Raw genomic sequence first — 27,108 nt, forward strand, 5'->3', positions numbered from 1 at the left:
TTCTATAGAAAATGTGTGGGCAGAACTGAAAAAGCGTGTGCGAGCAAGCAGGCCTACAAACCTGACTCAGTTACACCAGCTCTGTCAGGAGGAATGGGCCAAAATTCACCCAATTAATTGTGAGAAACTTGTGGAAGGCTACCCGAAATGTTTGACCCAAGTTAAACAATTTAAAGGCAATGCTACCAAATATTAATTGAGTGTATGTAAACTTCTGACCCACTGGGAATGTGATGAAAGAAATAAAAGCTGAAATAAATCATTCTCTCTACTATTATTCTGACATTTCACATTCTTAAAATAAAGTGGTGATCCTAACTGACGTAAAACAGGGAATTTTTACTCGGATTAAATGTCAGGAATTGTGAAAAAAGTTTAGATGTATTTGGCTAAGATGTATGTAAACGTCCAACTTCAACTGTATATTAATCAAGTTTAAATTACCAAAACTTACACAGATTACCAAAATGACCCGTTAATAACCCAGATTTTTTTTTAATCTGGTAATTTTGTATAAAATCTTTGCAACCCAAGTCAACTGTGTATGGTCTGGCCTCTATATCCTTTTAGATTTGTCCTGCACCTGCCAAGCCAGTGCAAATATGTGTGTTGTTATCAGTGAGCTTTCAATCAATTAAATGTATTTATAAAGCCCTTTTTACATCAGCAGATGTCACAAAGTGCTATACAGAAACCCAGCCTAAAACCCCAAACAGCAAGCAATGCAGAAGCTTTGTCCCCGTCTCTCTCTCTCTGACCTTGTCTGCGCGGACCAGGCGGTTCTCACACAGCTGGCACTTGTTGTCCAGCTCGTCCCTCTTGGCCAGACAGTCGTGGTACTTGGCCTGCAGCGTTGCGATGCCCTCTTCCACCTGTGCCAGCTTCTCATTGGCATCGTCCAGGATGAGCTGGGTCACAGCCAGGTCCTCCTGGGCCTCCTGCAGAGCTTTCTGCGTGAGCACACACACACACACACACACACAGGAAGGAAAGATACACACATCAACACTCACACAAATAGTGCATATACAGATGCAATAGTCTTGTTGTACAAGAGAGGGCAGCATTTAAAGCAAATATATTCATACCCTTTTAGGCTCCACACCCTTGGCCACAAAGTGGTACACGTGCATGGCTCGCACCCATTGGCAGATGGAGGTGCAGGCCTTGGACACCTTGGCAATGTTGGCTGGCTGGAACTCTTCATTATCAATGTAGGGTTGCACTAATTTGATCACAGAGTCTGGGATATTTTCCTACAGAGGAGATCAGTGCCAAAATGATTCCAGTCAAAAAGCTCCCTTTAAACTGAAAGAAAGTAAAAAGCTTTGTTTGGGATAACGTGTCCTCAGGACACTGACATACTTTGTCAAATTTGAAGAGGCCCTCTAGGAACTTCCCGGGGTCCTGCAGAAGGCTCTTGCCAGGCTCCCAGTAGTCGTCCACCTTGGTGCCTGGCTTCTCTCCGGCCACCTTCTTAGGCTTGATGGACCTCATGATGCAAACAGCTTCTATCACCAGTTTCACCCCATGGGGCGGGCGCTGCATGGCCCTCACCTGGAGAGACCCAGCCCCAGTCGTACAGTACAACAACCCTCATACAGTACAGAGCAATCTAGGAAAACAACAAGCCAAAAGTACAAGTACAACCATTACTGGGCAAAATAATGTCACCTCAACAACGTCGTTCTTGTTGAGAGACTTGAGGCTGGTGAGGGCGGCATCTAGAGCTGGCAGCGCTTCATCCAGGTCTTTCTGGGCGTCTTCAGCGATGGCCCCGGCCACACATGCTTTCTGTGAGGCTTTGGCTTCCTCTGCCTGCACCGCCGTACGGGTCTCCTCTGCAACCACAGTGTCTACCTGTCAACACACACACACACACACACACACACACACACACACACACACACACACACACACACACACACACACACACACACACACACACACACACACACACACACACACACACACACACACACACACACACACACACACACACACACACACACACACACACACACACACAAAGATTAACGTGCATAACACATGTGCTATATAAAGGATACAGCATATGCAGGCGTTTGAAGAGCCTGATGAGGTTTCCTGGTCTAAGTTACCTTGATCTTCTCCATGGTGAATACTGTGTCCTTGGCAGCTTCCTCCAGCAGAGGCCTCATCATCTCCAGCTCCTCCTGCATCTTACTCACATCCTCTGCTGTCCTCAATAGCTATAGACACACACAGACACACAGTAAAATCACACGGTTAAACGCAGTCCCATATGAACACAGACACACATTTAAAGCAACATACAAAATACATTTGAAGCAAAAGACACAGAAGAGAAGACTACCTCTTAGATACAAAAATTGTGGCATTGAGGGTCCCTCCTCTCACCTTGTCCAGGCCAGTCTTCATGCGCTGCCGGGCACTGTGCAGCTCCTGTTTCTTGCGGCCGATGAGAGAGGAGAAGATTGCGAGTAGCTCCAGATAGCTCTTGGGCGTGACATAGTTATATCTGGACAGCTCAGCCAGGTACTGTGCACATTTCCTGGCTACCATCTGGTGGATCTCCACACACATCATAATCTAGACAGGGACACAACAGTGGTGAGGGGAGGCTGGCAGGAGAGAAGAACACAAACAAACACTCTCTCTTTCTCCTCACCAGGCCTTTCATTGCGGTGGGGCTGGCTTCCAGCTCTGGCAGCTCGTAGAGGAAGGAGGCAGCCACAGACTGGAGGGCCTCCTCTGGCCAGGCACTGAACCAGTCTATAGTGCAGCAGGTCACCAGAGACGGGAACTGTCTGAGCCGCGCACGGAACACCTCCCCTATAGGACTAGACATGGGGAGAGGAGGAAAAGGGGCAAGAAGGGGCGTGGTGAGGAACGGAGAGGTGGAGAGAAGATAGGTAAGGACAGCAGAGTGAGGGAAGAGATGGAAGTGAGGTGAAAAAAAAGGGGGTGGAGAGAGGTAAAGAGAAATTAGTAGAGGTTCAAGTCATTAGCTGATCTCTTTACTGTACCTTTCAGATGCTGTGAGTGAGCAGTTCAGTTCAAGTTTTATTGTCACATGCACAAGAACAGTGGAATGCTTACCATGCGAGCTCTTCCCAACAGTCCAGTAGTATAACTAATACAAATATAACTATAAATAATAAAGAAAACATGACAAATATCAAATAAGAGAGGAAGCTATACACAGGGTCAGTGCCAGTACCAAAATGTACAATGTGCAGGGATACTGGAGAATATGAAGTAGATATGTACAGTACCAGTCAAAAGTTTGGACTACTCATCGATGGGTTCGTCTTTATTTTTTAAAACTATTTTCTACATTGTAGAATAATAGTGAAGACATCAAAATGATGAAATAACACATATATAATCATGTTGTAACCAAAAAACTCTTAAATCAAAATATATATTATATTTGAGATTCTTCAAAGTAGCCACCCTTTGCTTGGGATGACAGCTTTGCACACTCTTGGCAGTCTCTCAACCAGCTTCACCTGGAATGCTTTTCCAACAGTCTTGAAGGAGTTCCCACATATGCTGAGCACTTGTTGGCTGCTTCTCCTTCACTCTGCTGTCCAACTCATCCCAAACCATTTCAATTGGTTTGATGTTGGGTGATTGTGGTCAAATATCCCTTACACAGCCTGGAGGTGTGTTGGGTCATTGTCCTGTTGAAAAACAAATGATAGTCCCACTAAGCCCAAACCAGCTGGAATGGCGTATAGCTGCAGAATGCTGTGGTAGCCATGCTGGTAAAGTGTGCCTTGAATAAAATAAAATAAAATCACAGACAGTGTCAGCAGCAAAGCACCCCCATACCATCACACCTCCTCCTCCATGCTTCACGGTGGGAACCACACACACAGAGTTTGGAACCAAAAATCTCAAATTTAGACTCATCAGACCAAAGGACAGATTTCCACTGGTCTAATGTCCATTGCTTGTCTTTCTTGGCCAATAAAGTATTGTCTTCTTATTGGTGTCCTTTAGTAGCGGTTTCTTTGCAGCAATTCGACCACGAAGGCCTGTTTCACACAGTCTCCTCTGAACAGTTGATGTTGAGATGTGTCTGTTACTTGAACTCTGTGAAGCATTTATTTGGGCTGCAATTTCTGAGGCTGGTAACTCTAATGAACTTATCCTCTGCAGCAGAGGTAACTCTGGGTCTTTCTTTCATGTGCCGGTCCTCATGAGAGCTAGTTTCATCATAATGCTTGGTGGTTTTTATGGCTGCACTTGAAGAAACGTATTGACTGACCTTCATGTCTTAAAGTAATGATGGACTGTCGTTTCTCTTTGCATATTTGAGCAGTTCTTGTGTACCACCCTTACCTTGTCACAACACAACTGATTGGCTCAAACTTTTAACAAAGCACACCTGTTAATTGAAATGCATTCCAGGTGAGTGCAAAGCTTTCATCAAGGTAAAGGGTGGCTACTTTGAAGAATCTCAAATATAAAATATATTTAGATTTATTTAACACACACAGTTTTTAATGTCTTCACTATTACTGTACAAAGTAGAAAATAGTAAAAATAAAGAAAAACCCTGGACTGAGTAGGTGTGTCCAAACTTTTGACTGGCACTGTACATGAAGGCGGGGATTAGGAGAAAGTGACTGGTAGAAGGATTAATAATAGTAAACAGTATGGCAGCAGCAAAAGTGGTGGGTGGGTGGGTGTGTGCATGGTGGTGAGTGTGTGACGGAGTGTGTGAGGGAGTGTGTGTGCAACAGTGACAGTGTAGGCGTGATAGGCAGATATACAGTGCATTCGGAAAGTATTCAGACTCCTTGACTTTTTCCACATTTTGTTACGTTACAGCCTTATTCTAAAATTGATCAAATAAAATACAATTCCGCATCAATCTACACATAATACCCCATAATGACAAAGCATAAAAAGGTTTTTAGACATTTATGTAAATGTATTAAAAATTAAAAACGGAAATACCTTATTTACATAAATATTCAGACCCTTTGAGCTTAGGTGCATCCATTAATCATCCTTGAGATGTTTATACAACTTGATTGGTGTCCACCTGTGGGAAATTCAATTGATTGGACATGATTTGGAAAGGCACACACTTGTCTATATCAGGTCCCACAGTTGACAGTGCAAGTCAGAGCAAAAACCAAGCCATGAGGTTGAAGGAATTGTCAGTAGAACTCCGAGACAGGATTGTGTCGAGGAACAGATCTGGGGAAGGGTACCAAAGCATTACTGCAGCATTGATGGTTCCCAAGAACACAGTGGCCTCCATCATTCTTAAACGGAAGAAGTTTGGAACCACCAAGACTCTTCCTAGAGCTGGCCGCCCGGCCAAACTGAGCAATCGGTGGAGAAGGGCCTTGGTCGGGGAGGTGACCAAGAACCCAATGGTCACTCTGACAGAGCTCCAGAGTTCCTCTGTGGAGAAGGGATAACCTTCCAGAAAGATAACCATCTCTGCAGCACTCCATCAATCAGGCCTTCATGGTAGAGTGGCCAGATGGATACCCCTCCTCAGTAGTAGGCACGACAGCCCGCTTGCAGTTTGCCAAGAGGCACCTAAAGGACTCTGACCATGAGAAACAAGATTCTCTGATCTGATGAAACCAAGATGGAACTCTTTGGCCTGAATGCCAAACGTCACATCTGGAAGAAACCTGGCCACATCCGTACGGTGAAGCACGGTGTTAGCAGCGTCATGCTGTGGGGATGTTTTTCAGCGGCAGGGACTGGGAGACTGGTCAGGATCAAGGGAAAGATGAACGAAGCAAAGAACAGAGAGATCCTTGATAGAAATCTGCTCCAGGACGCACAGGACCTCAGACTGGGGCGAAGGTTCACCTTCCCACAGGACAATAACCTTAAGCACACAGCCACGACAACGCAGGAGTGGCTTCGGGACAAGTCTATGAATGTCCTTGAGTGGCCCAGCCAGTGCCCGTACTTGAACCCAATCGAACATCTCTGGAGAAACGTGAAAATAGCTGTCCAGCGGCACTCCCCATCCAACCTGACAGAGCTGGAGAGGATCTGCAGACAAGAATGGGAAAAACTCCCCAAATATAGGTGTGCCAAGGCGGTAGCGTTATACCCAAGAAGACTCAAGGCTGTAATCGCTGCCAAAGGTGCTTCAACAAAGTACTGAGTAAAGGGTTTGAATACTTATGTTTTTCAGCGTGATGTGATATGTGAAATTTTGTTTTTCTATTTGTAAGAAATTAGCAAAAATGGGCCTCCCGGGTGGCGCAGTGGTCTAGGGCACTGCATCGCAGTGCTAACTGCGCCACCAGAGTCTCTGGGTTCGCCCCCAGGCTCTGTCGCAGCCGGCCGCGACCGGGAGGTCTGTGGGGCGACGCACAATTGGGCTAGCGTCGTCCGGGATAGGGAGGGTTTGGCCGGTAGGGATTTCCTTGTCTCATCGCGCTCCAGCGACTCCTGTGGCGGGCTGGGCGCAGTGCGCGCTAACCAAGGGGGCCAGGTGCACGGTGTTTCCTCCGACACATCATGTGGCTGGCTTCCGGGTCGGAGGCGCGCTGTCTTAAAGAAGCAGTGCGGCTTGGTTGGGTTGTGCCTCGGAGGACGCATGGCTTTCGACCTTCGTCTCTCCCGAGCCCGTACGGGAGTTGTAGCGATGAGACAAGATACTAATTACTAGCGATTGGATCCCACGAAAATTGGGGAGAAAAGGGGATAAAATTTTAAAAAGAAAAAAATTAAAAAGAAATTAGCAAAAATGTCAATTTGTGGGGGGGGGTTTGTCATTACATGGTATTGTGTGTAGATTGATGAGGAAAAAATTAAATCTAATTATTTTTTTAATAAGGCTGTAATGTAACAAAATGTGGAAAAAGTCGACGGGTCTGAATACTTTCCGAATGCACTGTCCATGTAAGGGTACGGTGCCATGAGGCTGACCTCATGCAGAGCACGGTGTGGATGTTACTGCGGACTCTTTTTATGTAGGCAGTCATGAGGTTGGCTTTGGTGGGCTGCTGGCCTAGGTCCTGCACCACAGGCTTCATGGCAGTCAGGATGCGCTCCTGCTCGTCCACCGCATAGAGGTTGGGCACGTCACCAGAGTTCAGGATGTTATTCACATCCTCCAAGAACGACTCGCTCTTGATCTGAGGTCAAACACACAGGGTTAGAGGACATGTCGATAAGTGGGTATGTGTAAGTGCTGACACTGTGAAAAAGTCCTCACCTGTGTGTCTACAAACAGAAAGGTGATCTGTACATTCTGCAGGCCAGCCTTCAGCATAATGCTCTTGAGGTCTTCCCTCCACTCTGTGTGGCCGTAGTTCTTAGCGAGCTCAATCTGGAAACACTCATAGTCTGACCTGAGGTGTAAAACAACATATTAACACCATATTATCACAGTAACATACTTTCAGATGTTTAATAAAATAGAAGGTATGAGCCTCACATGTGCGTGGCCAGCTTGGTGAGTGACTGGCGCCCGCTGCCCCCGACCCCCAGGAGCAGGGCGTTTCCCAGGGGCTGGCGCAGGATGCGGCTGATGCGGCACACATGCTGGATGGCATCCATGAAGAGCACCAGCTTCATCTTGGTGGTGCTGATCTGGTTGTAGTCGTCCATGTACTCCTCCATGACTCTGGCCAGCTGTGGGAGTTACATGACAGTATTGGGATGAAAAACACCCATAAATCTCACTACTATCCTAGTAGTGTCACCAAACGTTTTTATGGAAGTCTTTTAAAGGGCAATACCGCCACTTTTCAACCTCATATTCATCATCTCCCATACCAAACCAGTGTCTACATATGTGAAAACAGTGTGATTCTATGATATGTGGTTAAAAAGATAAGAAGAAAGGTCCTAAAAAAAAGAGTGATTTTCAAAAAGTGCAACGAGTTTCTAGTTCAAGGGAGGGTATTTTCTTGCTCCCCACGTTACCGCAAATCTCATAGTGTTTCAAAATCACTGTTTTTAAAATGCTTTAACTTTTGATGAAGCCATCGGGTAGAACTTTGTAACGTTATATTTTTGTAGAAATGTGCTGTTTTCACATACTGTATGTTGGTAATGGTATTGTTCTGAAGATAATGAAAACAAGGTTGAAAAGTGGTGGAGTTGCCCTTTAAGTTTAGCAGTGAAGTCTCACCTTCTCCCTGTCCTCAATGAGCTGGTAGGCTTTGTTGTCAGCTCCGGGGATCATGAAGTCTCCAAACAGGACCGGCTGGCAGGGCACAGCATCCTCAAAGCTGCAGCCAAACTCCTCAATGCGGGCCTGTAGGAGTTTATCAAACCAGTCCCGGTCCTCAGCACTCACCAGCCGGTCCTGGAACACCCGGCAGCTTTCATGGTACCACAACTGCAGCAAGAGCATCTTGTCCTGAGAATCAAAACAAGCAACACATCCTCCGTTTGAAAGCCTTTCAGGGTTTCTATACTGTATGATCTCCTGTTTGAGCCGTCAGTCATTCACCTCTATCTTGGTAGCCTCTGCCATCAGGATGCCCTGGAAGACCTTGGAGAGGTCCCTAAGGTTGAATGTGTAGTGGGATTTGGCTGGTGTGGGAAGGAGCTGGGACGTGATGGTGGCGTAGACGCGGATAGTGGCATCCACCAGAGGCCCGTTCAGAGGCTGAATCTCTGGAACAGGTCCTTAGGGAAGAGAGGGGTATGGGAGATGGGTTGGATATAAAATTAGCAAAGACATATGGAGAACTTTCCTTTTTGTGTGTGTAAAAGACCAGCAACAATTTAATACTTTAGAATTTCATCAACATCTACTCTTATTAATAATCTACATAAATTACTAAACTCAGCAAAAAAAGAAACGTCCTCTCACTGTCAACTGGGTCTATTTTCAGTAAACTTAACATGTGTAAATATGTCTATGAACATAACATGATTCAACAACTGAGACATAAACTGAACAAGTTCCACAGACATGTGACTAACAGAAATTGAAAAATTAGTCCCTGAACAAAGGGGGGATCAAAATCAAAAGTAACAGTCACTATCTGGTGTGGCCACCAACTGCATTAAGTACTGCAGTCATCTCCTCCTCATGGACTGCACCAGATTTGCCAGTTCTTGCTGTGAGATGTTACCCCACTATTCCACCAAGGCACCTGCAAGTTCCCAGACATTTCTGGGGGGAATGGCCCTAGCCCTGACCTTAATTGCCTACTGTCTGTAAGCTGTTAGTGTCTTAACGACAGTTCCACAGGTGCATGTTTATTAATTGTTTTTGGTTAATTGAATAAGCATGGGAAACAGTGTTTAAACCCTTTGCAATGAAGATCTGTGAAGTTATTTGGATTTTTACGAATTATCTTTGAAAGACAGGGTCCTGAAAAGGGGACGTTTCTTTTTTGCTGAGTTTAAAATAACGATGCATGGTAACACATTTCTAGAGCGTCAGTCTTCTCTTTCTCTCTCTCCTTCTTCTGTCTCTCTGTCTCCCTCTCTGACTTACTCCCTGGTTCCTTTTTACTTATATTTCCATCTGTAAGAAAGCAAAGAATATATTAGAAAGTATTGCAGCAACTTAACAAACTACCTCCTCAATGTGACTGGTCCCTCAACCATACCTAGCCTCCCTCAACCCTTCACCAAAATGAACCTCAGTTGGATACATTTTCGGCAGTCAGGCCGTCTCACCCATCCAGTTGCCCAGGATAGTAGAGAAGATCTTCTTCTTGCTGGCGTCCTCCATCTCAGTGAAGGAGAGGAAGTTAAAGTGGCGTGTGAAACGCTGGGTGATGGGGTTCCTGCCCCCTCCTGGGGGTCCCATAGCGCAAGCAAAGTTGATGTCTACCAGGTGTTTAAAAGTGCCTGCAGGACAAGGCAGAGTTCAATTTGGTGGCCTTCACAGAGCCATGGGAGCTAGATGTGCAGACTCAGCTTTGGAGGAAGGGTCCTCACCTATCTGCTTCCTGTCATACCAGCCTCCATGGTCCATCCACTGGCGGAGAAGCTCAATGGGGGGCTGGGCCCCGTAGGTCTCCAGAATGGGCATGTTCAGGTCATCAATGAAGAAGATAAAATACTTCCCCAGGGGAGGCCCAAACACACCCTTACGCCTGACAAATACATGCTTTGGTTAGAGAGGTCAGTATATAAAGGAATGAGACTGCCTTTAGACATTACAGCACAGATCCTACAGTACAAAGAGAGATGTTGGTAAAAGGCTTACCTCTTGTCCAGTTTACTGTCAATATAATCCTGTGTCTGGTTGGCTGAGGTGCGAGCAGAGAACATAAGGAAGTGTGTAATGTACTCAGCAGGCATGTTCTTCAGCAACTTGTCAGACATGGTCAGGGTCTTTCCTGTGCCGGTCGGTCCAATGCACAGCACCTGGTCAACACAGAGCCTCTAATTAAGAACAACTCTACTCACAGAAAGACTCCTCCATTACACTCACAAAAGCTTTCACCAGGAATGATACACTGATAATACACTATTTATGAGTGCCTTATTGGGCGGCACTTACAGGCTTCTTGTTAGACAGCAGCATATCCATCAGGAAGGAAATGCGGACTGTGTCTGGTGTGGGTACGATGATGTCAGAGTAGCTGGTCTCTGGCGTGATGACCACATTCTGGGCAGATTTCATCCAACTGACCCAGTGCACCTACACAACAGGATGTATGTCACTTGTATGGCCCTTTATGTTTCTAAAGGTATATCCAGAATGTTTGCTTTTCAAATGCTCACCTTCCTCCCTCTGTCCTCCTCCTCTTCGTCTCCCATGTTGCTGATTCCTGCATCTTCAAGCTGGTAGTCATACACCAGGCCTTCCTCTGGAAAACACAACTCAACCTTCTCCTCTGCCATCTTGGCCCTGAGCCAAGCACTGAAGTGCTGGCAGCTGGGGGCGTCCCCTGTGGCTCCCACACTCCACACCAGAGAGAAGATGAACCAGGGCTCAATCAGCTCCTTCAACCGGTCAAGCTTCTCCTGCAGAAGAGGCCTCTCCCCCTGGCCAAACACACAGTACATATGACAGACTAGTCATCAAGAGATGAACATCTCCGTCACCTCAGCTGATCACTCATCCCTTTTGTCTCCTGATGGTGGGTAGATTGTGTGGGTGTTTGTGGCATGGAGTGGTGTTCACTGACCTCTCGATGGATGAAGGGTTGGAAGAAACAGTCCAGCAGTTTGAGCAGACTGCATGTGAGGTTGCTGTCCATGGAGAAGATTACCTCTTTCACAGACTTCCTTACAAACGTGATGGAATCCTAGAGACACAGACGCAATTTCCCCTGAGGCCCAACAGAACAAGGTCTGACACAGCCAGACACTCACAACAACTAACTTATGATACAGTTGTAAAGTGGAATAAACATTATTAAAATGCCTGTTGAGCGGCCCTCTGTGTTACCTGGAGAAACATGATGAAGAGAGAATTGAGCTGGTCTGTGTAGGGCCTCAGGGGTTCGGGGACCGTCCTCAGCCAGCACTCAGTGAAGGGCGTGAGGCCCAGGATGCTAGGCTCCAGGTACACCATCCCACAACGAGACACTGTGGCCGGGGACGCCACCGCCAGGTCCTGCACCTCAAACATCATCGTCTGCACCTGGAGGAGGATACACACATGTATCTGAATGTGCATAACTGGTATGAGGTGTGGAACAAAATGAGAGCGGGAAAGCTGACAGAAGAGATGTAAAGGTTTCTCACGTCTGTGAGTTTGATGATCTCTCCAGAGCTCAGGCAGAGTTTTTTATTGTCATCCAGCACAGTGTTCATGTTCTCGATCCACACAGCATCCACTGGCCCGTCAAACATGTACCACTTCTTCTCCTCGTCCATGGAGGACGACCCCCCACGGATCAGAGAGGACAGGATACCATCCGACCTGAAGGGAGATACACAGAGGTAGAAGAGGCATGTGTGTGTGTGCATGGATGTGTGAGAGTGTTCAGGATATTCAATATGCTATCTACTGTATGTGTGTTTGTAATGTACAAGGTGTATAAGAGTTTATGTACTGTATGTGCCCAAATCTGCAGACGGTATGCGATGGTCTGTTATGTGCACATGGAGCAATTACTCACCATTCATGTGTCAACAGGTCAAACTCCCCGTAGAGCTGTCCCATGGTAATGGACTTGGGGTTGAGGACATAGGTCTGTACAGCCTCATAAACACCACCACTCACAGAGACCTGGCCCTGCAGAGCCGTCATCGCTGTCCCTAGGATCTCATAACACTGACACACAAACCAAGCCAATGGCAATATATTACATTCATTTTTAATACCAGAATCATCTTGAAATACATATCATGTGCTGCTGGTAAAGAGAGGTTTTTGGGGAATGCAGACCTTGGTTTTTCCGGAGCCGGACGGTCCCACCAACATCAGTCCGTGCCTCACAACAGTAGTCTCATACAGCTGAATACACTTGGTGATGTATCCTGCATTTGGGAAATTAAACCATGTTAAAAAATATATATTATTTCCCTCCTAACTTATACCTATATTCTAATCTCAATAGCACAGTATCACTAATAAGCATATATAATGTAGGTTAGACAGTACAAAAACAAGCTGTGTGTCCTCATAGAGTACGAACCATCCACATCCTTGAGGTTCTTCTTGGCACAGACGTTGCGAATGGATTTCTCCAGGGTGCCATAGTCGATGGGCTCCTCCCGTATCTTGGGGAAGAGATCGGACACAATGCCGTTGAAAAGCTTGAGGTCATCTTGGAGGAACTTGGGGACGTTGACGTCTCGTATGGCCCGTAGACAGATCAGTTCCTGGAAGTTAGAGGTGGGAGACGGGCCGATTACATCAGGTTATTGATAGCCTGGTCAGTGTATTTAGGCATATAAAGTGGTGTTCTAACCTCATTCATATCTTGATTCTCCCTCTTCAAGTTTCCAGCAGCAGAGATCACGGTCTTCACAGCTCTCATACCAAAGTCATAGTGATCCTGCACACATATACATCAGTCAAACTTTATTGTAGAGAAATTACATGATTATGTTAATCATACTGTTATTGCATCAAATGGTTGTTGTATGCAACAAAATAGGGTTCTTAAAACTGAGGGTTTTAACTTTGAGTGAAGCAACTCATGTATTATGGATTGATTGGTGAATGGAGAGGGTGAAATTGATCCTAATCTATTTGACTTATATCCATTACCAAATTACATTTTTGATGACAATGATAATACTCTGGAACTATAGCAGGTATGGTGCTAATGGCACATAGAGACTATAGGAGTTGCCTTATAAATAGTGGAATCATGATGCTTGCCCTGGGTCATGTTCATTAGGCACCAACGGAATACATTTCCCTTAAACCAGGAGTCACTACCTGGATTTATCCAACAAGATATGCAAATGTTTTGTTTTTGGGGACGGTATGCTCATTATCAACAAGATGATTTGTTTCATACTGATGAAAAATGTACTCTGATTAGATTGCTGATAATTTCTTAACAATATTTTAATGTTTATATCATTCCCAATGAAGGATAATTTTATGTTAAGTTAAAAGGCTCAATGAACCAACAGATGGTCATTTACAATGGTAGTTGTCAACGGTGGGTGTAGCTGGTGCATGGAAGTCAGGCGCAGGAGAGCAGAGATGAGTGAACACGAAGTACTTTACTGAGGCAAATAGTAAGACCAGAACGCAACAGCGTCACCAACACCAAATGCCCAAAACAAGTAAGGCAGCACACAGTACCACAAACAAAGTACAAAGTACCAGCTGCCACAAAACACAGGTATACATAAAACCTGGCACTAACCAGCCGGAAACGTGCCAACGTCGACAATAAACAATACCCCACACAGACATGGAGGGAACAGAGGGCTAAATACACAGTAATTATGAGGAGACGTAAACCAGGTGTGCAGGAAAACAAGACAAAACAAATGGAAAATGAAAGGTGGAGCGGCGATGGCTAGAAGACCGGTGACGTCGACCGCCGCCCGTACAAGGAGAGGGACCGACTTCGGCGCAAGTCGTGACAGTAGTATACTAGTGCAAGGAAGTTTTTTTCCCCCTATACGTTTGGGTTGATGCCTTATTTGTTTTCTACATGTGAATGCATGTTTTAAACCTTGTAATTTTCTATTAGGTTGAGAAAAATCTCAAAATGGGGGGTTATCGTGGAGAAATTACATGATTATGTTCATAATACTGTTATTGCATCAAATGGTTGTTTTATACAACAAAATAGGGTTCTTAGAACTCTATTGTGTCTGTGTGAACTGAGAGGAGCTTCTGAGATTGAACTCTAACAACTGATTTATGATGGTCTTGTCCTCTTTTGGAGCCCGTATTCCATAGAATGAGTTGGTGTTTATGTGCTGGGAGGTACCAGGGTGGAGATGGCTCCAGTATGGATAATGATGAGAGGAACTTTGTTTTAGGGGTCAGACCCTGGTTTCTACACAATGAGAACAGTCTTTACAGCAGATATAGTCTGCTGTAAATTATTAGTATCTTTCATACAAATCCTAACCTTGTGACACATTCCATACATCTGTTGTTTGTCATGAACATTCAGGGCATGTACTTTGCTATAAAATGCTGTGGCTAAAATCCGCTCGGGCTGTCAACGAATTACCTACGGGTGGTGATCGTTGACCAGCTTCATTATTGCAATAATTTATTGATGTTATTAATACATTTTGAATAAAGGAACACCCTGATTGATGACTGACCTTGTCTCTACTCATTATTGATTATAATTTCCACGACAACTTTCACAAAGAAATACAGCACTGTATATAAAGCTTGACCCTCAATAAGGCATGCTGCAGGTATGGTTACTGGGGCAAAGATTCTATGTAGACTAGGGTACCACCTGGGAGCTGAGCTGCTCGGAGGACAGTTTGAAGGTGGTGGTGATCTTCTTGGAGAGGACTTTAGCATCGCTGAAGCCAAAGGAGTAGAGAGAGATCTCAGCGATCATCGCATAATCAGGGACCATCATAGCAACAGGACGGAACAGAGCCTTAAGACAAACAGATAGAAATATAATGTGTTACAGTCACACCTCAGTGCTTTGTTTTACAATACCCTGCCAGGGATGTGAACTTTTAAATGTTTTTGGGCAATTTTATGTAGCTACCTTTAGGTTATCTGGTAGTTCAGTGCGGCCGGCGTAACCAGGGTTCATGGTGATGAAAACAGCACAAGAGGCAACAAGAGGGATCTCTTGCCCCTCAAACACAAATCGCTCCGCCTGAGACACAAACACACGCACAAACGAATGCACGCACGCACCGACATACAAATCTGTAATATTTTCATGTGTGTTTGCACTTTTGACTGTGTACATTGTCTATGACTGTGTTTGTGTATGTTTTTGTTCACCCTCTGATGCTGGGCCTTATTGATGGTGGCGATTTGTTGGGCCACCACTGACAGCACCTCCACATCAATGCGGTTAAACTCATCAAAACATGCCCAGGCTCCAGAACTACAGGAGATACAGTAGATCACAGTAGCCCCACAAAACAATTTAAATACATTCAACAGGATATACAGTGCATTTGGAAAGTATTCAGACCCCTTCCTTTTTTCCACATTTTGTTCCGTTACAGCCTTATTCTAAAATGGATTGTATTTATTGTATTTTTTCTTCATCAATCTACACACAATAACCCATAATGACAAAGCATAAACAGGTTTTTAGACATTTTTGCAAATGTATTAAAAATAAAAAACAGAAACCTTATTTATATAAGTATTCAGACCCTTTGCTATGAGACTCGAAAGTGAGCTCAGGTGCATCCTGTTTCCATTGATCCATCCTTGAGATGTTTCTTCAAATTGATTGGAGTTCACCTGCGGTAAATTCAATTGATTGGACATGATTTGGAAAGGCACACACCTGTGTGAGGTCCCACAGTTAACAGTGCATGTCAGAGCAAAAACCAAGCCATGAGGTCGAAGGAATTGTCCATAGAGCTCCGAGACAGGATTGTGTTGAGGCACAGATCTGGGGAAGGGTACCAAAACATTTCTACAGCATTGAAGGTTCCCAAGAACAAAGTGGCCTCCATCATTCAATTTGTTTTCAAAATTATCGTTTTTTCGTTTTTTGTTATTTTTCTTTTATTATTATTATTTTACCCCTTTTTCTCCCCAATTTGTAGTTAAAGTCTTGTCCCATCGCTGCATCTCCCGTACAGACTTGGGAGAACACAGATCTGTAGCGATGCCTCTAGGACTGCGATGCAGTGCCTTTGACCGTTGCGCCACTCGAGAGGCCTCCATCATTCTTAAATGAAAGAAGTTTGGAACCACCAAGACTCTTCCTAGAGCTGGCCGCCCGGTCAAACTGAGCAATCAGGGGAGAAGGGCCTTGGTCGGGGAGGTGACCAAGAACCCGATGGTCTGACAGAGCTCCAGAGTTCCTCTGTGGAGATGGGATAACCTTCCAGAAAGATAACCATCTCTGCAGAACTCCATCAATCAGGCCATGGTAGAGTGGCCAGATGGATGCCACTCCTCAGTAGTAGGCACGACAGTCCGCTTGCAGTTTGCCAAGAGGCACCTAAAGGACTCTGACCATGAGAAACAAGATTCTCTGATCTGATGAAACCAATGGAATGGAACTCTTTGGCCTGAATGCCAAACGTCACGTCTGGAAGAAACCTGGCCACATCCGTACGGTGGTGGCAGCAGCATGCTGTGGGGATGTTTTTCAGCAGCAGGGACTGGAAGACTGGTCAGGATCATGGGAAAGATGAACGAAGCAAAGAACAGAGAGATCCTTGATCGAAATCTGCTCCAGAGCGCACCGGACCTCAGACTGGGGCGAAGGTTCACCTTCCCACAGGACAATAACCCTAAGCACACAGCCACGACAATGCAGGAGTCAGCCAGGGCCCGGACTTGAACCCAATCGAACATCTCTGGAGAAACGTGAAAATAGCTGTGAAGCTGCACTCCCCATCCAACCTGATAGAGCTTGAGAGGATCTGCAGACAATAATTGGAAAAACTCCCCAAATACAGGTGCCAAGACGGTAGCGTTATACCCAAGAAGACTCAAGGCTGTAATCTCTGCCAAAGGTGCTTCAACAATGTACTGAGTAAAGGGTCTGAATATTTATGGAAATGTAATATTTCAGTGTTTTATTTTTAATAAATGTGCTAAAAATTGCTTTGTCATTATGGGGTCTTGTGTGTAGATTGATGAGGAAAAAATACAATTTAATTATATTTAGAATAAGGCTTGTGTTCTTTTGTTGCACATACAATTTTACCAGTTTTACATAAGGACTAACCTGGCCAGTCCCTTGAGGAACTTGCCCATGGCGATGAAGTCCAGCTGATCCGAGCAGTTGAAGACTACAGTCTGGATAGCCAGGGCTTTCCCCAAGTCTTTAGTGGTCTCTGTCTTTCCTGTTCCTGCTGGACCCGCAGGGGCCCCTCCAAACTTCAGGTGCAGTGCCCCTGTCAGGGTCAGGTAGCACCTGAGAGGGTGAGGGAGAGAGGGGTGAGACCTTACCCACAAACCCTAAATCCTTTATCGAACACCCATGTGCAAGTATATCAGTCACAAGAGTTTTCATCAACTGGTTTTAGCTTGTTGTAGCCTGCCTGCTGCTAGCTTCACTGACAAACACTGGGATGGAATTTTATCTCCTGCTAGCTATAGATTTTGGGCACTGCACTTATAAACAGTGTGTAGCTTGTCACTTATTTACGATAGTTTAACAGCTCGCTGATAAGTTGTAGACATGTTCCCAGCAGTCAGTCTGTATTTCAGCATGTTTCCAAAGCACCAATTGCTATGTTGTAACGTTGGGGGGTCAGATAAATAAACAGCGCAGCAGCAGACTTGATACTGTAGACTCACGGTAGAGCACGTTGCTTGCTGCTTCATTAAAAATCATTCATTGTGATAAAATAATGTTACTAAAATAGCTAGCTAACTAGCTAGCTTGCGTGTAGAAGCATCAGTGCATTTTACAGTAGCTAGCTAGCTTGCTTATAGAAGGAGAATTGCATTTAGTGTTGCACTAGCTGGTTGGTTAGCTTCTCTTTCATTTATATAGGTCAGTGACTGGCTCAGGCTCAGCTAACAAGGTAATAATGGACAAGTTTTCAAGTACATGATCAAATTTCAGAAATACACTGGACTACTTTGCTAGGTGTAAACCGCTAGACTAAGACATCCTCAAAATTAAACTTGAAAATTAATTAATTACAGATTTCTTGATTTATCTTGATTTATTCTGACTGCTTTTGAGAGCTGTCTGTTGATGCTTGGTAACATGCTAAGATTCATGGGAAAAAGTTGCTACCAAGGGCGCAGTCGGCATAGGATGCCCACTAAATAAAGAGGTTCCAAAAGGCGCCGTGGAGCCCTTGATGACTCGACAACTAGCATTTGAGATTGACTCGATTGACTCGTGAACACACATATCGAGTGATCTAGTGCTTGAAGTGCTCAGTGGTCGGTTTGAGTGACATTCAGCTTTAGATAGACATTGCATCATTGTATCTATCCCATTATGGTGTCTGTGAGAGCATCGCCAGCGCCATTGAGGCCGTCTCCATTTTGAAGTAGTCCATTTTCTACTTCTACTACTTCTATGAGTTGGCAAACAAACTGAACGGGTGTACACTGCCACCTAATGTGTGTTGTTTGAACAGGTTTAAAGCCAAGGTTGGCGATTTACTGCCAACTGCAGTTATGGAATGTTTCATCACAAGTATAATTCATTGGCTGATCCTTCCTGGTCATCTAAATGGAATTATGTGATCCTTCCTTAATACATAGGAAGACCCACCCAATTGACTACTTCAAAATGGGGAAAGTCCTCAATGGTGCTGCCTATGCTAAAACGGGCTTTTGGGCACTAGAGTCCTCAATCTATCTCTATGGGTGAGACATGCTTTCATAACAAGGGCGGGAGTCATTGAGACCCAAAGGCCGGTAGCCAAAGCTTACCGGTCTGTGAGTGGGGTGATGACCAGGCGTCCTGAGTTGCCCAGGTACTCATACCCATAGAGGAACTCTGCGTTCACCGCTCGGATATACAGGTCATTTCGAGCCCAGTAATACCTAGAAACAAATATTAATTAAGGGGAATCTGGAATGTTCACAGATTTTTGCATGTCATCTGCACACAATGGTTCAACCCAAATCGTTAGCTCTCTAAGGCTAATGATTTACTCTACGTTAGCTCTCGAACTCTCTAAGTACATCATATGAGCAGCAGGTATATTTTGTTGGTCAAACCTGAGCTGGCTGATCCACTCAAAGTCATTGATGCTGGAGACGCCCTCCTCTACCAGCTTGGCTGCCACGTCCTTGGCATGGACCTCTATGACGATGAGGGCAGACAGAACGGCTCTCTGCATCTTAGACAGGCGGCCCCTCACCAGCTGCACCAGGTCTCCCAGCTACACCATAACAAAGGGGAGGACACTGTCAGTCACATATTCTCTTTCACATTCTTCACAATGATATCATAGCCCTTTGAAGCCATACTGATGGTCCCAGTTGGTTCAGTAGGTAGATCATGGGGCTTGCAACACCAGGGTTGTGGGTTTGATTACCGCAGAGAAAAACGTATGAACATTTATGCACTCACTCTACTGTAAGTCCCTCTGGATAAGAGCGTCTACTAAATGACTAAAATTTCAAATGTTTTCCATGCACATCTGAACTTCAGCTACAAAATAGACAGGTTGATTGTTTAGCAACAACTGACTTGTGCGCAACTATGGGCCAAACAGATGAGGTTGGCTTAGATTGACAACATGTAAGCTATATTTCGTCTCCAATTTTGATTGAAAACATAAATAAATTTGCACAATAAGCACTTGTTGTCTCTCAAATAGATTGTTACAGTTGTTGGTTAGCTAGCTAGCACACTTTAGCAATATGTATTAACATGAAATCAGTCAAAACACTTAAAAACAAGACACTTACGATTCCCCATGTGGCAGTTTCTTGTCATTCTTGCTAACTATCTGGCCATTCAGAATCACAACAAAACACACATAGTTTTCGTAACGTTGTCAACTAACCCATCTATAGCCAGGGTCTAGCCAAGCTTTGGGAAAACTTAGGATACACACCTGTGTTTGTAGCTGGGGATAGAGTCGGTCAGTCAGGTCTCCCTGCTCCAGTGCATTTGACACCTCAGTGGTCCAGAAGGTCTGGCAGCCAGCGATCACCACCTGCCCAGGCCATGATAACACCCACTCTGTACGCGGTTGCTAAGGGGAAGGGACAGGAGGGCACACACACATCACAGTTGTCAGTGCGTTTCACAAAGCTTGGGCACCTTTTGTCAAATCCAAAAACCTTAGCCCAGTGTAACAGATGACAATACATTAAGACAAAATCATGTTTGAACTGTGTAGTTTTCTGTCAACTGGTTGATATATTGGCAGTTGTGTGTATTCATGTCTGCCAAGGGAAGTCAGGCTTCCCCCGAAAACAGACCAAGAAAAAAACAATCATATCCATGGATATATACAAAGAAATGTAAATTGAAAAACGGTAAAACAAAATGAAGGGCTAGTTTGCAGTCTTTCCAGCTTCAGTTTGAAGTGATTGTGTTGTTAGATAGCTTTTCTGAACAACAGTGTCCTGACGAGTGAGCACATTTTCTATGCCAGGCGAAATCGCGCCTCATTAGCTCAATGTTCTGGCTGTAACATTATCCAAATAAATGTCACTAGAAAACAGCTTAAACAAATGCAAATGCACCTACTTTGCTTTTATTCTGACTGCACTTTTTGACGTGACTGTAAGTTAGCCATAGTTGGCGAGATAGCAAGCAAGGGATAAGAACGTTGCTAGCTAGTATGGCAATGGAACATTTAGAAGGTATGACTGGGTCAAATCAAATCAAATCAAGTTTATTTTATATAGCTCTTCGTACATCAGCTAATATCTCGAAGTGCTGTACAGAAACCCAGCCTAAAACCCCAAACAGCAAGCAATACAGGTGTAGAAGCACAGTGGCTAGGAAAAACTCCCTAGAAAGGCCAAAACCTAGGAAGAAACCACGTCGCGTCCATAGATACAGAACAAAAAGACTGAAAGACTGGGTCACGTCTAAGGCAACGGAACTGATACAACGAACGACCACACAGCCTGGGTAGCAACCCTAGAAAGCCTAACAACACCCATGCCAATATATCCTCCAAACATCGCCTTTTCGGCCATTATCACTTAAGTATCTGATGCTGTCTGGCCTAAAAATGTATGATATCATTGCCACCCACAACATTGAATTCAATAGCAAGGGAAGCCAAGAAGCATTTGGTCTCCCTTGATAAAAACATTCTAAAATAATAGCCAATGAGCTAAACTCAGTGAGCTCAACTGTGGTTGGTCCTGGCGAACCAAAAAAAAGTGTCAAGTGAAGTCAGTTCGGAATTATCTTCACACCAATCACATCACATCAAAAGCATAATGTAATTGACAGAAAAAAATTGAATTGTTGCATCTCGTTGTGTCGTTGTCTTCCGATGGCTGGCTAGCTAGCTAGTTAAAATCGTCCCTTTCCTAAATTAGACATGGATGGAGATAAGGATTTGGACTTTTACTTAATTCTCCGTACTGGCCAACGATTACAACGGTGAATCTGATCCAACTATAAATGAATACCTTGTGCCCCTGGCCTGAGAGGATGGGAGTTCAATATGTAGCTAGATGTAGAAGACTAATATTAACTAGCTGGCTCATTGTTGCCCATTAAACGAAGTTAGGCTAGCGAGCAAACATTTTAGCCAGGTAGCCTAGGACAACAAAAATTAAAAGCGTTTACTGTATGACATTCATAGACCATTTGGGCAACATGAAAGACAGGAGAATTGGCATTTCTCTACAAGTACGGCGAGTCTACATGTTTTTCTACTTGCACACACACACGCACATAAATCAGTACCATGGACAGCAACACATATTTAGCTTACGTTGATTGGTCTAAATTGTTTTTGGTATCTTTAAGTTGTCACTGTATTAGAACAAGCATAGGTGATTTGATGATATTGAAATGTTGAAGTTGAAATGGAGCTTGAATAGAGGAGGCATCTCCTGTTTTCTTTGTGATTTGCGGTAACTCTGTGGCTCTAAATCAGTAGTTGTTGACTAGTTCGAAAATATCCGAAACATTAACTTGCTTGCCCATGCTATAGGTCATGTAACTGTTACATTCAAATATCCTTTGTGGACTTCACCAGACAGATGTTGCTCTCCGGTTTTGTGATGAAACAACCATGTGGTTGAATTTATTCTGCCACTGTGTGACTGTTGTCTTCTTATTGTCTGGGCCTTAGGCCTATATATCACGGTGGCATATGAACTAACAGCTTATAGAGCAAACAATGCAATTATAACAACACATAGATTGTAATATGGCTTTTTCCCCCCTGGCTTGGCTTCCCCAGAAATTTTACCCATGCACTGCTACTGTAGATTTGGTAAGGGGCTGACCTGTGGGTAGACCTTCAGCGAGCGTTCAATGTTGTCCCTCAGACAGGCCTTCATAGACTTCTCCACCTCCCTCAGCCAGTCCTCCACATTCCCAGAGGGCCACACTGGCAGGCAGAGCTTGACCTCCTCCCCCTCCCCAGAGTACATATGAGTGATCTGCAGGTCTGACTGGAACTTAAGCTGTGGGACACAGAGAAGAAGAAGAGATAGAAAGAGATACAACTCGAGAAAAGGAATATTTGAAAAGGGGTGCAGGGGGATAGAGAGAGACAGACTAACCCGTGCAATGTTCTCGAAGCATTTGCGCAGATGAGGCTGTACTGCTGTGGGATCCTTGGTCTGGGAGAGAATCTCCAGGAGCTCGTCGTCAGACAGGAAATAGAACCTGCAAAGGCAAAAGTTCTCTATGTTGCCATTTCTGAGAAAGATCAATTCAAAGCTGTTTCTAATGGTATTAATCAACAACTATCGAATTAATCTGTAATACTGAATCTAAATAAACAGTCACATTGGTTAGAGCTGAAACACAGTCAATAGTGACAGCATACCTGGGGAAGGAGCCACGCTTGGTCTCTAGGTAGTCGCTCAGACCCTTCTGCACCAGCTCCAACAGCTTATTACAATCCCTCAGACTGTCCAACAGACGGGGGTCCGGGCACAGGTCAATCACCTAGACACGCACATGCACGTACGCACACACACAATACACATTTAGTTTACACTCAGTATTAACACTGAACCTTATTGAAGTAAATCTAAGCATGATGTGGGTTGTTGTTGTATTATGTTGTGATTACAGTATCTCACCTGTTTGTTGTCGTAGGCGCTCTTCATCACTTTCCTCCAGGTGCGCTCCATGGTCTGGTACCTCTTTCCCTCTACAGGCAACTGGCGGTTGATGTCGTCAGAGCTGAAGATAGGCTCCAGGTAAAGCCAGGAGCGCTGGCAGGTCAGCCACTCTTCCAGCACATCCTGCAAGCACCAGCAGAGGGCAGTCACACAACATTAATGAGGCTTTGAAACATCTCATGAAGAATGAACAACATCTACTACAGGGATTTTAAATGGGCCAAATGGGCCAATGGGCCAATCAGCCTTTTAAGGCTCTCCATTCACCTAGTAGGACACTTTCAATGTTACTTTAGCCTCCTTCTCCTTACAATGACACCCAGTCAGACTTATGTATCTTTCTGCTGTACCTGAGTCATCCTGAGCTTGCTCTCCCACGTGCTGATGCGTTCCTCAAATGGTTTCTTGTAGGGGGAGAAAGACATGCTCTGGGTCATGACTATGTGGTCATCCAGCAGCTGTGACGCCTCGTCTGGGCTCTTCAGGATGTACGTGCCCGTCTCCTTGTAGGGCAACACCTCGAAGGCCACCGTCGACCACTCATGCTCCATCTTATCCAGAGCCTGAATGGGGAGAGGGAGGACAGGGACACGTTCAGTTCAGTCCAAAATTAGGATATTAGATAACTGTGTCCGTCAGCGCTATTGGCTAAAACAGATATTAGCCACTTTATTAATGCCTGCAGTTATCCAGTACCTGTTCGATGGCGTACTCCTTCCCTGCCACCTCGGCCACCCGTGCTATCTCATCCACATGGTCCTGCAGGCCTAGCTCCAGGCAACGGGAGAAAGTGAGGTTGGCCTTGGGCTTGACATTCATGTGGATGCGGTCTGACAGCAGCTGCCAGTGTCTGCCCCTCATCCCAGGATTCCTCAGGCCCTGGATCAGAGGGATGTAGGGACGGAAGTCATCTATCTTCCCCCGGATGTCAGAAGCCACCTCCTGACACGCTGGTGTGTGTGTGTAGGTAGGTAGGGAGGGAGAGAGAGAAGGAAAGAGGTAGAGAGACAGATCTTTTTCCCCTTGCCACTCATTGATTCTTGCTTTTGGGAGGTTAAGGCCATGGTTATGTTAAGGACTTTGTATACAAATCAGATTTGATTACTTGATAAAGCGTCACTCACCGGCAGTGGTGTAAAGTACTTAAGTAAAAATACTTTAAAGTACTACTTAAGTCATTTTGGGGGGTATCTGTATTTTACTTTACTATTTATATTTTTGGCTACTTTTACTTTTACTTCACTACATTCCTAAAGAAAGTAATGTGCTTTTTTTTTTTACTCCATACATTTTCCCTGACACCCAAAAGTGCTTGTTACATTTTGACAGGAAAATGGTCCAATTCACACACTTATCAAGAGATCCTCCCTGGTCTTCCCTACTGCCTCTGATCTGGCAGACTCACTAAACACAAATGCTTTGTTTATAAATTATGTCCAAGTGTTGGTGTGTGCCCCTGGCTATCCGTCAATAAAAAATAAAAAATGGTGCCGTCTGGTTTGCTTAATATAAGGAACTTGAAATGATTTATACTTATACTTTTGATACTTAAGTATATTTAAAACCAAATACCTTTATGCTTTTACTCAAGTAGTATTTTACTGGGTGACTTTCACTTGATTCATTTTCGATTAAGGTATCTTTACTTTTACTCAAGTATGACAATTGAGTACTTTTTCCACCACTACTCACCGGGGATGTCCTTGAACATTTTGACACACTTGTGCATGGTCTTGAAGGCGTCTGTGACGTTGCGCTCCAGCTGCTCGGGGTCAATAATGGAAAGGGGGTCATTGTGCCAGCTCTCGTGCCACCGCAGCCAGTCTGACGTGGTGGTCCACAGGTCTCTGAATGGCTGGAAGTCCCTGATCAGCTTCTGCAGACGGTCGTACTGCAACACAGACACAGCCGCCAGTCAGTACAAGTCAGTCTTTGTTTTTACATGTTGGTTGATTGCTCAACAAAAGCATAGTCTATATCAAGGAGAAGCCATTAGGGAGGCAGATCGAGTCAGTAACGCCACACTCACGTTGGTGACAGGGATGCCAAACAGGCGGTCCCGGTTGTTGTATGTCTGGGCCATGGTCTGGGACTCCTTTAGCTGCTTGCCCACGCGTCGTACCTCGTTGGCCACCTCGTGGGCTCGGCTGATGTCCGTGTACCCAGAAAAGCCAGCCACCACCATCTGCAACAACATATGCAGAGGCAGGCAACAAAAAAGGGTAATTTTTTTCAAAGGCTAGGGATTTGAAAGCATGGCTCACCTGTAGAGAGTCCAGGCGCTCCTGGAAGTTGTTCTGGTCAGCCTGCTGGATCTTGTTGAAGCGTTCTTCATCCTCAACATGCTGGGACGACACCGTCTCCATCTGGGTCACAATCTTATGTGGCCACCCAATGGCTGTCCACCTGCACAGCAAAAGGGACAGACACTCACGCTCTCACTTTCAGCATTCACTCAAACCTATTTACTTCCTACACTCCTAGTTTGACCTCTCGTTCTCACTCCAATACAAAATCAGTATGTCAATCTTTCAACATGTTGTAACAACCAGCCTTACTTTCCATTGAAGTCCTCATTTGACAGGGTGTAGAAGAACTCATCGATCAACTCGTAGTCTGACATGGCTTTGAATAGGAGCTCCTGAGGAAAGTGACACACAAAATGAGAACTCTCTAATCAAGAGGATGATCTTTACAGTACCAAAAATGATGTATTCTATTCTCTGCAAGTCTGTATCATTTATTCTCTGTACCTCATGGGCCTTGAGCTGATCTGAGATCTGCTTCATCCATTCACGTTGGTCGGTCAGCTCCTCAATGCTGTTCGGCTTCTCATGCAGCTTCCTGCTGACAGCCTTACACTCTTCACATGCCTGGAAACAAACAAAACACACAGTACAGACTGGTATGAGCCAAATAATAACAAACATATCTGCACTTAACATCACATGCAATGCCTACTAAACAACGTTGACCATTGTACATCCTCAAGTATGATATTCCTGTACTTTGCTACACAAATCTATTGAAAAGACTTGAGACTTACATCCTCCACTTGCTTGCGGAGTTTGAGGGCAAGCCGGTCGAGCACGGCGTTAGCCAGGGCTCTGCGTTTCTTGGACAGGCTCTGGCGGACACTCTCCACGCTGACGGTGAAGGGGCCGATGACGATGGAGGATGGGAAGGAGTGGTCTAGACGCTCCTTCTCCTTTAGGTGCTGTACCACCTCCCTCTTCACCTCCTGGGGAGTCTGCTCCTCCTGGCTGTGGGCCCTGGGACACATACACACAAAGACTTAGTTACAGACATAGTCACAAGTGCTACAACTACAAGTTCTACTGAGACAGGTCTTACTTAAGGAAGGTCTCTATGTCTGAGTTGTGCAGCTCTAGGTATCTCTCATACTCGCGGGCGTAGGCCCGGAGTGGGATGGCAGCCTGTCGCAGAGCGGCACGGACCCTCTCCCTCAGCTCTGCCACCGCAGGCTCCCACAGACCCACTGACTCCAACAGAGGAGTGCCACTGATGAACATCTTCTGCATCACAAACTGAGAGACACAGAAAGCCATCATCATATACGGCAGAAGTGTGAAACAAATAAATTCTAACTTCATTACTGTAATTTAAATAAATTGTCAAAATGATGGAATGCATGGTGTCTTGTCTTGCCTTATCCAGCTGAGGTACATTGTGGGTGGAAAGGATCCCCTTATCAAACAGGGTAATGATGGAAGTCTCAAAATTCTCCAGAGGAGTGCTGTAGTGGACCCCAGTCACATCCAGAACCAGATCTACCAAGAACAGCGGGTTCTTCTTCGGCCTGT

At 45.0% G+C, this 27,108-nt stretch overlaps 1 protein-coding gene across 1 annotated transcript in view; it reads right to left on the bottom strand.

The window, feature by feature from the left end:
- Positions 1-27,108, bottom strand: part of dnah1 (dynein, axonemal, heavy chain 1) — a 58,438-nt gene that overhangs the window by 21,946 nt on the left and 9,384 nt on the right. The window contains exons 12-56 of the mRNA XM_055917241.1: positions 26,954-27,104; positions 26,639-26,832; positions 26,331-26,556; positions 26,038-26,157; positions 25,843-25,925; positions 25,549-25,690; positions 25,314-25,469; positions 24,977-25,175; positions 23,981-24,234; positions 23,635-23,847; positions 23,243-23,407; positions 22,984-23,105; positions 22,715-22,820; positions 22,436-22,615; positions 20,065-20,205; positions 19,220-19,383; positions 18,929-19,042; positions 17,256-17,444; positions 15,335-15,440; positions 15,090-15,203; positions 14,823-14,972; positions 12,843-12,929; positions 12,567-12,753; positions 12,317-12,408; positions 12,048-12,202; positions 11,671-11,848; positions 11,372-11,566; positions 11,109-11,228; positions 10,702-10,965; positions 10,478-10,618; positions 10,181-10,341; positions 9,910-10,067; positions 9,646-9,819; positions 8,462-8,640; positions 8,138-8,368; positions 7,439-7,635; positions 7,217-7,352; positions 6,928-7,136; positions 2,672-2,843; positions 2,401-2,592; positions 2,121-2,231; positions 1,675-1,860; positions 1,366-1,557; positions 1,089-1,256; positions 759-950 (exon numbers count right to left, since the gene is read on the bottom strand). Coding sequence (XP_055773216.1) covers positions 759-950; positions 1,089-1,256; positions 1,366-1,557; positions 1,675-1,860; positions 2,121-2,231; positions 2,401-2,592; positions 2,672-2,843; positions 6,928-7,136; positions 7,217-7,352; positions 7,439-7,635; positions 8,138-8,368; positions 8,462-8,640; positions 9,646-9,819; positions 9,910-10,067; positions 10,181-10,341; positions 10,478-10,618; positions 10,702-10,965; positions 11,109-11,228; positions 11,372-11,566; positions 11,671-11,848; positions 12,048-12,202; positions 12,317-12,408; positions 12,567-12,753; positions 12,843-12,929; positions 14,823-14,972; positions 15,090-15,203; positions 15,335-15,440; positions 17,256-17,444; positions 18,929-19,042; positions 19,220-19,383; positions 20,065-20,205; positions 22,436-22,615; positions 22,715-22,820; positions 22,984-23,105; positions 23,243-23,407; positions 23,635-23,847; positions 23,981-24,234; positions 24,977-25,175; positions 25,314-25,469; positions 25,549-25,690; positions 25,843-25,925; positions 26,038-26,157; positions 26,331-26,556; positions 26,639-26,832; positions 26,954-27,104 — 7,366 coding nt within the window. The remainder of the gene's footprint in view (positions 1-758; positions 951-1,088; positions 1,257-1,365; positions 1,558-1,674; positions 1,861-2,120; positions 2,232-2,400; positions 2,593-2,671; positions 2,844-6,927; positions 7,137-7,216; positions 7,353-7,438; positions 7,636-8,137; positions 8,369-8,461; positions 8,641-9,645; positions 9,820-9,909; positions 10,068-10,180; positions 10,342-10,477; positions 10,619-10,701; positions 10,966-11,108; positions 11,229-11,371; positions 11,567-11,670; positions 11,849-12,047; positions 12,203-12,316; positions 12,409-12,566; positions 12,754-12,842; positions 12,930-14,822; positions 14,973-15,089; positions 15,204-15,334; positions 15,441-17,255; positions 17,445-18,928; positions 19,043-19,219; positions 19,384-20,064; positions 20,206-22,435; positions 22,616-22,714; positions 22,821-22,983; positions 23,106-23,242; positions 23,408-23,634; positions 23,848-23,980; positions 24,235-24,976; positions 25,176-25,313; positions 25,470-25,548; positions 25,691-25,842; positions 25,926-26,037; positions 26,158-26,330; positions 26,557-26,638; positions 26,833-26,953; positions 27,105-27,108) is intronic.

Source organism: Salvelinus fontinalis, chromosome 3 (genome assembly GCF_029448725.1).
Source record: "Salvelinus fontinalis isolate EN_2023a chromosome 3, ASM2944872v1, whole genome shotgun sequence".
Classification (NCBI taxonomy): domain Eukaryota; kingdom Metazoa; phylum Chordata; class Actinopteri; order Salmoniformes; family Salmonidae; genus Salvelinus; species Salvelinus fontinalis.